At 35.6% G+C, this 14,516-nt stretch overlaps 1 protein-coding gene across 1 annotated transcript in view; it reads left to right on the forward strand.

The window, feature by feature from the left end:
• Positions 1 to 1,065, forward strand: part of LOC113037674 (mitogen-activated protein kinase kinase kinase 5-like) — a 40,882-nt gene extending 39,817 nt beyond the window's left edge. Inside the window, exon 30 of the mRNA XM_026194982.1 lies at positions 52 to 1,065. Within this exon, the coding sequence (XP_026050767.1) occupies positions 52 to 112 (61 nt within the window). The 3' untranslated portion in view covers positions 113 to 1,065. The remainder of the gene's footprint in view (positions 1 to 51) is intronic.
• The last annotated feature ends 13,451 nt before the right edge of the window (positions 1,066 to 14,516 follow it).

The raw sequence follows: 14,516 nt of genomic DNA on the forward strand, positions 1-14,516 counted from the left end.
TAAGAAGTGTGTGTGGTGTAGTGTGTGTGATGCTGTGTCTTGTGTTTCCAGAGGTGGAGTCCTGTGTAAGCTCTGGACCGCTATCAGCGAGCACAGAAAGAAGCCAGGCTGAAGACGAGAGCGACACATATGTGCCCTGCTCACGCTTCAGACATAACCAAATATTTAATGGGATCAATTCAAGTCTTTGTGATGATTAATATCGCGTGTAAATACGTGTTTTAGCCTTTTTTTTATCCGTCTGTGAAATTGCAGTTGTACAAGTGACTGTAAATGAATTGTTGCAGATCCACACATTTGATACGTGAGCGCTGTTACGGCATCTTTATACAGGAAGCTTGTTTTATTTTTGATATTTGTTTACAGAAACGTCTTGACCTGCCTGAGAAACCTTTTCCAGCCCTAAATCCCTTCTCCTGTCAGAAAAAGACACTGAAACTAAACACACAGGTGTCTGTTTTACATATTTTTAATGTATCATTTATAAGGTGTATTGGCACATAAAATGCCTTTTTTAATCAAATCTAGTTATATTTACTTATATTCTGAATTACAGCTATGAAGAAACACAATAACCAATCAAATTGTACTGTATTTCCTCATGTTTGGGGTGACAAATGAATAAACCACCTCTGAAGGGTATTTCCTGAGATGATATGTAAATTGCACTATATTTCACCATCCAGAAGCACACAGAATTATGTCTATTTATTGTGCACAATCTCAAAGACCTTGTTAAATTTTAAAAAATTTCCATTTTAATTGAACTTGATGGCACTGCGAGTTTCTAGTGAAATCATTAAACATAAATACACATCTAATGACGTAATATGGTAATTTAATTTCAGTGATTATTTATTTTTTAATCAGTGCTAGTTCATTGGAGGGAAAAAAGCTTCGTTTTTATATTTATATATGCATATACAGGGCTGTGTAATGTGACAATCATGTAATAAGTTGGAAATCTGTGGTAAATGTTTGCATGATCAGTGTTTTCATTTTAACTCCTTTTGTGCAAATTTGAATTTCACTTTTGAGGCAAATAAAAACTTTGAAAAAACCTTATGATCACAGAGCAGTCATGTGGTGATTATTTCACCCAACAGAGGGAGATGCAACTTACTCCGCTTGTGTGCTGCTACTCTCACCAGCTTTATGGTGTAATCGAAAGATCCTTGCAAAATGATCTTCCAGGATCACTGAAGGGTTTATTATTGTCTGAAGGGGCATGCATGCATCATTGTTCTAGATATTACATCAGAAATGGGTGATTTGACAGCTTTTCTGCAAGGAATATTAAAATAAAAAAGAAGCTTGGATACTTTTTTACCAATTGATTTTGATTCTTGTGACTGAATCAGGTGTTTTTCTCAGTCATGGCTCAAATCCCTCAGCAGGTGCTCATCTGTTAAACAAACCTAAAGAGGACGGGTGGATACTATTTGTTCACAACAATCTAAGATCGATTATAATACTGTAGTTATAGGACTGGATAACTCTAATAATTCACAATGTTTATGTTAGACAAGATAAAGAAAAAAGGTGTTTTTTTCAGTGGTCAAGCTATTCCTGCTGCTCTAATTAATATAATGCACAGACATCTGATCTATTGAAAAGACAACAGTAAAGACCTTCCTTGCAAATGGAAAGGAAATATTTGACCGAAGATGCATGTTATTATGAATGTTATTATCAATCTATCCTAAATAATATGGTAAAAGACTTGGATGTTGCTATGCAAATGTCGAATTTTATATGATATAAGAGAAAAAAGAAATCATGATAACAAGAAAAAGACAAATGTTCTATACAGCGCTGACCATTTTACTGGGACAGTGCCAGCTTTTCTTGCTCCTGACCCTGGACCACAGAACCAGTTATAAGGGGAGATTTTTCAAAATGGAGATTTATATATCCTCTGAAATAAGTAATCTTTCCATTGATGTATGGTTTGTTAGGAGGACATTATTTGGCTGAGATACAACTATTTGAAAATCTGGAATCTGAGGGGGCAAAAAAAATTTAATATAGAGAAAATCATCTTTAAAGTTGTTCAAATTCTTACGCATATGCTTATGCCATGCATATCACTAATCAAAAATTAAGTTTTTATATATTTACAGTAGGAAATTTACAAAATATCTTTATGGAACATAATCTTTACTTAATGTCCTAAAGATTTTTGGCATAAAAGAAAAATCAATAATTTTGAGCCATACGATTACATTGTTGGCTATTGCTACAAATATAACCCAGCGACTTAAGACTGCTTTTGTGTATAAGTATATATACATACATGTACAATAATTGTTTATGGTTCAATTGTTCAACCTATCTGCTTTTACTAAACCCTCAGCTTGCATCCTGGTTTGTGACAAATTGTAATTAATCACAATTAATTGTAATTATTTATATACATTTCCCTTTTAAGCTAATTTACTGCAACTGTTATATACTCGGGGCACATACATCATATGAACGAGTACAAAACCTCCCAAACAAAAACACACATTAACAGGATGGAGAAACAAGCCATCTCTTATGTAAACAGATGCATGTTAAAAATAATGCGATCATCAGCAATAGACAGCATATAAATTAAAACTTAATAATGTTAGAGTAAAATGTTGATCCAGGAAGTGGCAAGCTACAACATTGAGCTGCACTGATGCAGACATGTAAAAAAAAAAAAAAAATATATATATATATATATATATATATATATATATATATATATATATGTATATAAATTACGGCCTATGCTCTCGATGTCAAATGCAGAAACGTTAATCCATGCATTTATGACCTCAAGGTTAGATTATTGTAATGCTTTATTGGGTGGTTGTTCTGCTCGCTTAGTAAACAAACTACAGCTAGTCCAAAATGTAGCAGCAAGAGTTCTTACTAGAACCAGGAAGTATGACCATATTAGCCCGGTCCTGTCATCACTGCACTGGCTCCCTATCAAACATCGTATAGATTTTAAAATATTGCTTATTACTTTTAAAGCCCTGAATGGTTTAGCACCTCAGTATTTGAATGAGCTCCTTTTACATTATACTCCTCTGCGTCCGCTACGTTCTCAAAACTCAATTTGATAATAGCTAGAATATCAAAATCAACTGCGGGCGGCAGATCCTTTTCCTATTTGGCGTCTAAACTCTGGAATAACCTACCTAACATTGTTCGGGAGGCAGACACACTCTTGCAGTTTAAATCTAGATTAAAGACCCATCTCTTTAACCTGGCTTACACATAACATACTAATACGCTTTTAATATCCAAATCCGTTAAAGGATTTTTAGGCTGCATTAATTAGGTAAACCGGAACCGGGAACACTTCCCATAACACCCGATGTACGTGCTACATCATTAGAAGAATGGCATCTACGCTAATATTTGTCTGTTTCTCTCTTGTTCCGAGGTCACCGTAGCCACTAGATCCAGTCTGTGTCCAGATCAGAGGGTCACTGCAGTCACCCGGATCCAGTACGTATCCAGACCAGATGGTGGATCAGCACCTAGAAAGGACCTCTACATCCCTGAAAGACAGCGGAGACCAGGACAACTAGAGCCCAGATACAGATCCCCTGTAAAGACCTTGTCTCAGACGACCACCAGGACAAGACCACAGGAAACAGATGATTCTTCTCCACAATCTGACTTTGCTGTAGTCTGGAATTGAACAACTGGTTTTGTCTGGTCAGAGGAGAACTGACCCCCCAACTGAGCCTGGTTTCTCCCAAGGTTTTTTTCTCCATTCTGTCACCGATGGAGTTTCGGTTCCTTGCCGCTGTCAACTCTGACTTGCTTAGTTGGGGTCACTTCATCTACAGCGATATCATTGACTTGATTTGATTTTTTTCATAAATGTTTCTTTTGCTCAGATAGCTTCATAAAAAGTGTATTTTTCAGGTTAGATCAGCCAGTGTGCATGCGCAGTCTCAGAGCGCTGACTGTTTCCAGGACATCTGCAGCTGCAAAGACACGCTGACTTCACCAATTAGTGACTGGCTCTTTCATTCAGAAGGCAGGGCTTCCTGCGATTGAGCGGCTACCCAGCTAGGAATGTTATTGTTCTGAGAATGTCCCAGGAACATTATATGTTATGGGAATATTTTCAGCGCCAAGTTTTATTTTAGTTCCCAGAATGTCTCCCTAAAAGGTAGGACAACATTCTCTAAAAACATTCTTTAAATGTTTATTAATGACATTATTAGAACATTATTATCATTATTATGCCCTAACATTCTAATTAAGATTGAATCAGGAATCTTTCCATTGGACAATGCATGTGGACTTGAATGTTGCTCAGATGTCAGATTTTGGCTGAAAGTAAAAACCCAACCTTTGCCAACTTCATTAAATACTCCAAAAACAGGATCAACTTCACTTATTATAAACCAGATAGAATTTATTTCTGTCATACATTTATAAAATTCTTATTGGGATTAAAAGAGGTTCAGATGTTGATTTCTGTTTAGAAGTAATATTTGGTTTATCAGTGATCAGTGTTAGCTTTAGTTGGGGCAATTTGACACTTGACTCATCAATGTTTTTTTCTAGCTGCTGTAGCTATGTTTAATATGGCAAAAAACAGCAAGAGAGCATGTGGTTAGATGATGCTGGTTGCTTGCTGATGATTAAGATATCCTCACATAGTGGTCTGATTGTTTGACTTCATACCATCTAATCTTTGGTATTAGATGCACTTTTTTTTTTTTATAGCAACTCAATGTATCAACAGACAGACCCAGCAGAGTTTCAGTGTGATTGTTCCAAGGATTAAAAATAAAAACTTGTTGGTTACACTTTGAGCTACTGAATGCTTAGACACACACAGACATCAACAATCAATGTATGAATCTCAATAATAGTGACATGCTTCATCCTGCAAAGTAGTCTGGGTGCATCATGCAAAAATTAATAACATACATTAAACTCTAGATGAGAGCAACTGATCAGATCATTACATGATGAAATCTTTAACATTTTTCTCTCACTGTTTTTGCTATAGCAAACATAGTTACAGAGCCAGATAAAAACTTACACTGAAAATCACACTGCCTAACTACTGATCACCATAATGGTGATGTCAAACCAAACTATTATTTCCAATAAACCATCAACATCTAAACCTATTGTTAAATGTATGACAGAAAAAAAAGTAAATCATGTTTTTAATAAGTGAATCTGGTAATGCTGTTTTTTTTTAAAGTTATTTACACTGGAGCTTGACATCAAAGAAAGTTTGGGTTTTTCATTTTCAACCCAAATTTTACTTCTGAGCAATGTGTCCACATCTAGTGTGATGGGAAGCTTTATTAGGATGTTAGAGGATAACTTTCTAACAATGTTATCAATAAACCTTTTACACTGTTTTTAGCAAATGTTGTCATACCTTTTAGCAGAACATTCTGGGAACTTATATAAAACTTGCCGCTGAAAACATTCCAAGAACATGAAATATTCCTAGGAGGGTATATTGAGCGTTGCATTTTTCCCCCTTCAAAACTAGTCACATGTCTTGGGTACTCTACAGTCTTTCGCTATTCGTAAGCCGTCCGCCATATTGTAACAGTCAACTTGACATCATTCACCATAGTTATCACTGAATATTCGAAAGATGCCACAATCATGTACAGAACGACTCAATGGCTTTGTGAGAACCTACAGTATAGTGAATGATGTAAAGCTGACCGTTCCAAGATGGCAGCCGCATCTACGTGCCTGGAGCAGTCAGATGGGGCACCTATATATATATCTAAGGTTCATTCAGGAATTAAGTAAATGGCTCTCTCTATGGATGGGCTTTAAATCATTGGTTCACACGATTCATTCATGCAGATTCTTTCAGAGACTAAACACAACAGTTCTGCTGTGCCTTTATAGGTAATTTTTAATTGGCAATATTGAACAAAAGCACACAATATTGTGTTTATAATATATCACAATATAAACTTCTTGTTTAATGAACTATTGTATAAAATCAGATTTGCACCTTATGTCTATGATTTGCATTCTTCGCAACAAAAACTGCACTCATGTGATATTACTCTTTCTGCTGGTGCACTATAAAAAAATCTAATAAAACAAATGTTGGAAGGGCAAAAATATTTAAGTTGTGCTAATTTTATTGCTTGGGCTTAGTAGAAAGTACGTATAGTAAGTCTATACAAATATATTTGAAAAACATTGAATGAGTGGTTATTTACAAATCCAGTCAACAATTAGCAATGCTAATGCACAAACCTGAGTGACTTCGCGGGAAAAACAACGCCATCTTTTCAAGTTCACGAGTCAGGTGAGTACCACTGAATTTATCTACAAACATAAACAGCATATCCAATGTTTTTGAGTGGATATTTACAAGATTTTTATAAGTTGTTTGTCTGATGAAATATAAATATTTAGGCTATGTTAAATGTTTGTCAAGTTCACACGTTAGGTAACATTAAGTTGGACTGAATTTGTACTTAGATTGAATTGATCAATAATTTGTATTTATACACAAAGCTGTGTTAATATAATGTATTTTAGGTTTAATTTTGCCGTGTTGTATCATGATATTTTTGTGCTTCCGTGACGTTAAAATATATTGTAATGCATTCAAGTGTGATACGTCGTGATGCAAGAGTGTAACTTAAAAAGGCACGTGACAAGTAAGAACAAGGAGATAGATAAAGCATTCTAGAGCCAGAGCTTGTCGTCTAATTTAATGGTTAAAAACAACAATGGTGTCAGAAGTTGTAAGTGCATCGAAAGAAGAATGGCACAGTTACAGCCACCATTGAACCTGTGTTTACAAGGAAATCTTGCCGAAAACTGGAAGATTTGGATACAAAAATTCGACATGTTCTTGACGGCTAGCGGTATTGCAGAAAAATCATCGCAGGTTAGGATGCAATAAAAGTTTGCAATACTTTTTAATTTCATGAAGATGAGAGAGACAAGATCGACATTCTCAAACAGAAATTCATAAACTATTGTGAACAGAGTAACAACCTACATTACATACATCACATGTTATTCATGAGGCTCAAGGACCGTCTGAGAATATTGATGCCTATTGAAGGAGCTAAAGAACAAGGCAAAAGACTGTGAGTTTGGAGAATTGCATGATTCACTAATCAGAGACACAATTGTTTGTGGCATAGGAGATGCAGATCTCACACTAGCAAAAGCTGTGGACATTTGTTGGGCTAACGAAATAACGTCTAGCCAAGTAAAAGCATTAAATGAAGAAGTAGACATGCACAAGCAAATAATCAACAAGAGTATGCCAATGAGAAGTGATTCTAGTGATGACATAAAGTGCAGCAGATGTGGTTATAAACATGAGCAGAGAAAATGTCCTGCCTTTGGAAAAACATGCCGACAGTGTAGTAAAAAGAACCACTTTGCAAAAATTAGTATAAATGAGTGGAAACACCCTAGAAAGATGCACACGCTTGAACAGACAGAGGAAGGTGACAAAAATATGTTCCTGGGCACACTAGAAAAAAAAAACATACAGTCTGTCACTACTGAGATCCAGAAAGTAAAAGAAGAGTGGTCAGAAGTGCTCAAAATAAGAGGAAAACAAGTGAAATTCAATTTGGACACTGCTGCAGAATGTAACGTTCTCTCATTAAAGATTTTCAACTCACTGAACATAATGGACAAGCTGCTAAAATCCACCTGCAGGTTACTTACAGTACATACTCTGGACACCAGATGATGCCATTGGGACAGAAACAGCTAACCCGTGAGTACAAAGTTGAAAAACACAAGATTCAGTTCCAGATTGTGGAAAAAGATGCTCCTGCAATATTAGGAAGAGCCACATGTCAAACATTAGGCATGATTACAGTTTTTCTCAGTCACTTTGGTGCATTTTTCAAAACAGAAATGAAATTCTCAAAACTACTTGTACAACCTCCACATCATCTAGTTATTTATACACATCATAAAACCAGTTTCTCATTCTTTTGAACAAGTTGCGATTGCTTTTGTACATTCATGCAATTGATTATGCATGTTTATCGGCAGTTTCCTACATTATCAGTTGCTCATGTCATGTTGCTCAAAATGTATTGCATAGTTTTCTGTGCAACAGTCTTACCACTCAAAACATCTAGTCTTTAGTTCATCATATAAGTCATTAAATGCAAAATGGTTAATCTAGTTGTCAAAAACTGCCTAGCACACTTTTTATATTTATTTTTACACATTATTATTAGACTTTTTGTACATTTGGCATGAATTGTCCAAGTGAATCTTGACTTATGAAGAGAATGTAGATGATAAACCAATGATAAACCCTTTCTCTGAAATAGCTCAAAGGTTCATCTCATGAATCTTCAGTTGAAAAGCTTATACTGTATAGACAGAGGACAACACAAGAGTTACACATTCTGAAAATGGACTTATTTTCATATTTGTGTCCATATTTGTTTTTCCTTTTCTATATCACAATGACATTGTAAAGGTTTTTTTTTTTTGGTCAGACTTTGTAAAAGTGTAACTGGGAATTCTATCCAGTCTCTTTCAGTCAATATCCCACATACAGTAATGTGTAAATGTGTATGTTTGAAATGGATATATGGCATACATAAGCATATGGCATATTGTTCAATACAGTAGTTTACATCAGATCATCCCTCCAGAGTAAACTGTTATATTGACAACATGACTAAGCAATTTGACTGTCTTATCCGTAAACTATGACACAAGGACTTGTCATTCTGATGGCAGTGATATGTTCATTGACACAGATATTTATTTTTGAGAGATGAACTAAGGATTTTGAGCAGGAGACTGGCTTTTGCAGGTAATTCATGGTGATTTGCTATTTGTACGAGTTGTTTTGAGAAATGCACTTTATGTTTTGCAAATTGTGAGTTTGATTCGAGAAATGTACCAAAGCGACTGAGAAAAACTGTAAAAGGATACATGATGTGTCTGCTAATGATAATGACACCCTAAAAGAGTTTAAAGATCTGTTCAGTGGCCTAGGATGCATGCCAGGATATCATCATATTCAACTGGATCCATCAGTAAAGCCTGTTGTACATGCTCCAAAAAATGTTCTAGTCGCACTGAAAGAAAGAATAATTGAAGAATTGCACCGGATGGAAGACATGAATGTAATAGAAAGACAAACAGAGCCAACTGATTGGGTGAGCAGCATGGTAACGATTGTCAAACCTGACAAAATTCGCATATGCCTTGACCCACAAGATTTGAATAAGGCAATCAAATGTGAACACTTTCCTCTACTTACGGTAGAGGAAGTTGTGTCAAATATGCCAAATGCCAAATGCCAAAGTTTTCTCAGTACTTGATGCCAACCAAGGGTTCTGGCAGATCAAATTGAACAATGAAAGTTGTGTACATTCAATACGCCTATAGGAAGATTCAGATTCCTGCATTTACCTTTTGGAATATCGTCAGCATCAGAAGTATTTCAAAGAGCTGTAGCACAGATGATTGACAATATGGTTGGGGTGATAAACATTGTGGATGATTTACTGGTTTGGGATGAAACCGTACAAGAGCATGATGCCAGACTGAGAAAATTGCTCCAAAGGGCAAGAGAATACAACCTCAAGCTGAACAAAAAGAAATGTCAGATTGGAACATCACAAATCAAGTATATCGGTCATGTACTTACAGCAGAAGGACTGAAACCAGATAAAGAGAAAGTAAGAAGTGTAATTCAGTTACCTCCACCAGAAGACAAGCAAGGGCTGCAAAGATTTCTGGGTATGCTGCAGTATTTAGCCAAGTTCATTCACAACTTGTCAGATGTAAGTGCTCCACTAGAGAATGATGTGGAAAAGTTCTGGGGAAGTGAACAAGAGAAAAGTTTTCAGTGGCTTAAAGCTCTAGCAATGAATGCTTCAACCTTGAAATTCTAAGATGTCAAATAGTCATTAACATTGTCAGTAGACACCAGCTCTGAGGGCATGGGTGCAGTTTTGTAACAAGATGACAGACCTATAGCATATGGATCAAGAGCGCTCACAGATTGCCAGCATCAGTATGCTCAAATTGAGAAGGAACTACTTGCAATTGTATATGGATTTGAAAAGTTTCACCAATATGAATGTGGCAGAGACATTCAAGTAGAAAGCGATCACAAGCCACTCAAGAGCATCTTCAAAAACCTCTACATCATCCACCATTGAGGCTGCAAAGACTGTTGTTCAGACTCAAAAGGCACAATCTGAAAGTTACATACGAGCCGGGCAAAGAGATGCACATAGCAGATGCATTGAGTCGTACCTTGATGAACACAACGAAGACCTGCTTGAAGAGGAGTTAGAGGTAAACTATGTCACACTGAAAGAGTTCAGAAAACCAACAGCTAAAGATCCTGAAACGCAGAGACTAAAAGAATACACCATGAAAGGATGTCCTGCAGAAAAAAGTTCAGTGCACAAAGACGTTCAGAAAGATTGGACATATAAAGAGGAACTCAGCTACTAATCAGGACTGGTGTTCAAAGCTGCAAAACTCAATTCCAGTTAAAATGAGAAGTGCAATGCTGGACAGAATTATGTCCCTTATGCATCACTCATTGAAATAGTCACACAAATGAATCACTAATACCTCATGCACAGCAGACCATGGGCAAAGGTTGGTACTGACTTGTTTCATCACAATGATTCTTAGTATTTGCTGTGTGTAAATTACTACTCCAAGTTTCCAGAGATTGCAAAGCTGAATGACACTACGAGCAGAAGTGTAATCATTGCATTGAAATCACTGTTTGCAAGACATGGCATACCTGATGTGGTAATATCAGATAATGGTCCACAATATGCAAGTCAAGAATTCGAGTCTTTTGCAGAAAACTGGGAGTTTGAGCACAAAATGTCTAGTCCAGGATATGCTCAGTCAAACGGACAAGCAGAAAGAATGCTTCAGACAATCAAGAGAATGCTTACGAAGGAACAAAATGAGAATGGAGATCCATATATTGTGTTGCTGGAATATCGGAATGTCACAAGCACGAAATCTAATGGGCAGAATGTCGAAAACACCAAGCAAATGCCAGACATATCACCAGGAGACAAAGTAAGGATACAGCAAGGACAAATTTGGAATCCTGCAACAGTTCTTAAGAAACATGATTCTCCAAGGTCATACATTCTTCGCACAATTGATGGAAGGATTTATAAAAGAAACAGAAGGCATCTGTTAAATACAAAAATTTCCATCAAGAAGTGATCAAGATGGCTTTGACAGTGAGTCAAACACTAATGCAAACCTAGAAAGCTAAATGAGTCCAGACTTACCTGTTGTGGTGAAGCAAACACATCAAGAAAAATCCTCTGAGAACAAGCAGATCATCATCACAAGATCCAGAAGAGAAGTTAAAGCTCCTACAAGATTCAGAGACTTTAAAATGCACTAAAATAGTTACTGAAATAAATGCATCAGAGAAGATGTTTAATTATATAGTTAAGGAATAATGCTTTTGTTGATTGATGCATTATTGAACGTTGAGATAACTGTTTAAAAAAGGGTGATTTAATGTATTCAATTGTGTAACGTCATGATGTAAGAGTGTAACAAAGATCACCCGGTCTCTCTCTTTTTTTAAGCCATTGATGCTTAAGTTGAAGTGTGTTATGTACCAGAGTAAGCTTATTTGAAGTTAAGGGCATGTTGAATGGGTTTTTGAATGTGCAAACTTTTGCAATTTTCCCATGAAGTTAAAAGTCGACATTAAACATGACTAACAACAAGGATATTTTCAAAAGGGGTGGATTACATGCCGTTTCTGGTCTTGTGAAAGCGCTTCGGAGAAAGGTTTGTCATTCCGAACGAGAATAAACAACTGAAGGCTGATATCAAAGCAGACTGTGTCTCAGTCTGCCCCTTATTGAATTAATGAACACGAGTCCTTGCACTGGTAAAGAGACCATGGCTTAGTGAATACTGGGACAATTGATCGATCAATTTGTAAATCGTCACCCCTGGTATTTATCAACAACAGGCATATTTTGATAGTATTTTAATGCGGTTTAAGTAAGACTTATAATATGAAATGTATGTTCTGTTACAAATTCTTGCAACTAATGAACAGTCAACATCAATGCTCCCTGTGTCTTCTTTCATCACAAGTTGAATTAAACGCTTTTACTTTTAAAATGATTTAAAAGGCATCATTATTAACAATATCTTGGATGGCTTGAGGGTGAATCAATTAACAGCAAATTTTCATTTTTTGGGTGAACTATTCCTTTACGCCTGTATTTAGTCTGTATGACAAATGTTTTAAATGCAGATTGTAATTAAAGGCTATTATGTGTTGTAATGTGTGTGTTTTAGTGATTGACAGACACCGGGTAATAATTTTCTTAAACTTAATATAAAATATAATAACTAGTTCCACAGAAATTTCTTATGATGGCCAAATAATAAATCTTAGTTGAGGTAACAAATGAAACACATGGAGTAAATGGTTAAATTTTAATTTACACAATTTGCTGTAGTTTTCTTAATGTTCGACCAATTAAATAATTATAGACTATAAAATGTTTTCAGTAAATGTTGAGCCAACTAAAAAATAATTCAGGCAACACATTCCTGTGGAACTTGTTACTAAATAATAATTAGTTGAAAGGGCTTGAATTTTTTACAGTGTGTGGTATTGCTTATCATGATGTAAATAAGAGACAAAAACTCATAAATCCTTGAATCACTATCTTGAATCTATCTTTGTTTATGGGGTTGTTGCCCTGCATAATTTTTGTCGGCAGTCAACTGTATGAAATGTACAATGAAGTATACAGGTCTGGGACAGGGCCAGTGCATTCACTGCGTTAAAATATTTTAATTGCGTTATTTTTTAATAAATATTTAATTTTGTTAACGCGTTCAACTTGACATCTCTGTTTTAAATTGATTTTTTTTTCTATTTGAAGAGCAATACAAAACAATAAAAAAACATATTTTGGCTATTAAATTTATGCAATGGTGAAAAAAACTACATGGTAAAATCCATGAAAATTTTGAAAGAATAAATGTATTTGGCCTTCAGCCATTTTGTTTGGCTTTGGCCAAGAATTTTAATTTCAGTGCAATTTCTTTATTTTTATTTTTTTCTTGTCAGAGAGCTGTTTCTAAGTATGTTGTTCTTGGACAGAATAAAATTACTAATACAGTTCGTAAACAATTTTGTAAATTTTGCAATATTGTGTATATCAACGGTGCCCTTAGACTAGTTTTGCAAGTGTATGATCATTAAGATCCCTGATTTAAACTTCTGCTTCTGTGAATCATTCATCTTTCAGTGGTAGTCTCCAATGCAGCAGTTGGTTTGTGTCATGACACATATGTTTTACTTTTGAACAGAGAAGAGAATAGAGACAATGTGTTAATATTGGGGAGGGTACTTTAGAAACACAATGTTGCCATCTTCTGTTTTTACACCAGACAAAGTTACACCAGAATCACCTCTTGCATGTAGTGGCTGTCAAAATAAATTGGTGTTTTTAAACAATGTGTAAGTGAATGATTTGGTGACTCACAAAGATTTGTCATTGCCAACAAAAAAATACATTCCTCCAATGCACAGACTGACTGAAACACAGACATAGTCAAGTGTGAGATGTCAGCACTGAAAAGTCTCAATGTAATTACAGCACTCGGTGAACAGTGCTGAAATATAGTCAATATTTATATAAATACGGTCACTACATAATTCCCATATTTGACTTATTTTGAGGTTTTGGTGTTTCACATTCACATTTTTGGTTGCAGAATTAATCACACAGTGATTCTGGATGACCTGTTTGATGATCCTGTAGGTCTCCCGGTTCCAGACAGATCGCCTGAATCTGAGTCTTCATTGAGTGCATAGTTTAAACTCTCTGACAGCTTAGAGGTGGAGATTGTAACAGTTTCAATGATTAACTTGCAGGAGTTCCAAACATCAACATTCCAACATTCCAACAGTTTTTGGTCATTATTACATTAGGTTACTTGTTGCTCTTCATTCGTGAATAATAAATACATGCTACAGTAAGTGTATAGTTTGGGTATGAGTGAAAGGTGGGTGATCTGCCAGATGCAGATATTAAACCTGCAGAGAACTTGCTCTTTTTATGTAAACTGAACCCGGTGAACACAGATGAAGATCTAGAGAACATCTTCTCACAATGATCTTCTCTTCACTTCTTCATCTGCAGTTGTCAGATCGTCAGAGACTGGAAAACAGGACAATCTTTGTCATTTGTATTTATAGAGTTTTAAAAGGTCTGTCTGTTCTGTAAATATTACATCTTTGGAAAAAAGGGAAAAGTTACTGAGCAAGCTGTTAAAATCCATGGCATATTTTTAAAAGTAGATAAAAATAGTTACACATCCAAATTCACACAAATTCACATGATAAAACCTAGCTATATACATAAATGATAGTGATTAGTTTTAAGCCAGCCCTGTGTATAACATGCTGCATCAGGTTCACGCATCCCTTCAAATATTGATAACTTATAGACTATAAATATTGTGTGTGAAAC

Source organism: Carassius auratus, chromosome 20 (genome assembly GCF_003368295.1).
Source record: "Carassius auratus strain Wakin chromosome 20, ASM336829v1, whole genome shotgun sequence".
NCBI classification, from domain to species: domain Eukaryota; kingdom Metazoa; phylum Chordata; class Actinopteri; order Cypriniformes; family Cyprinidae; genus Carassius; species Carassius auratus.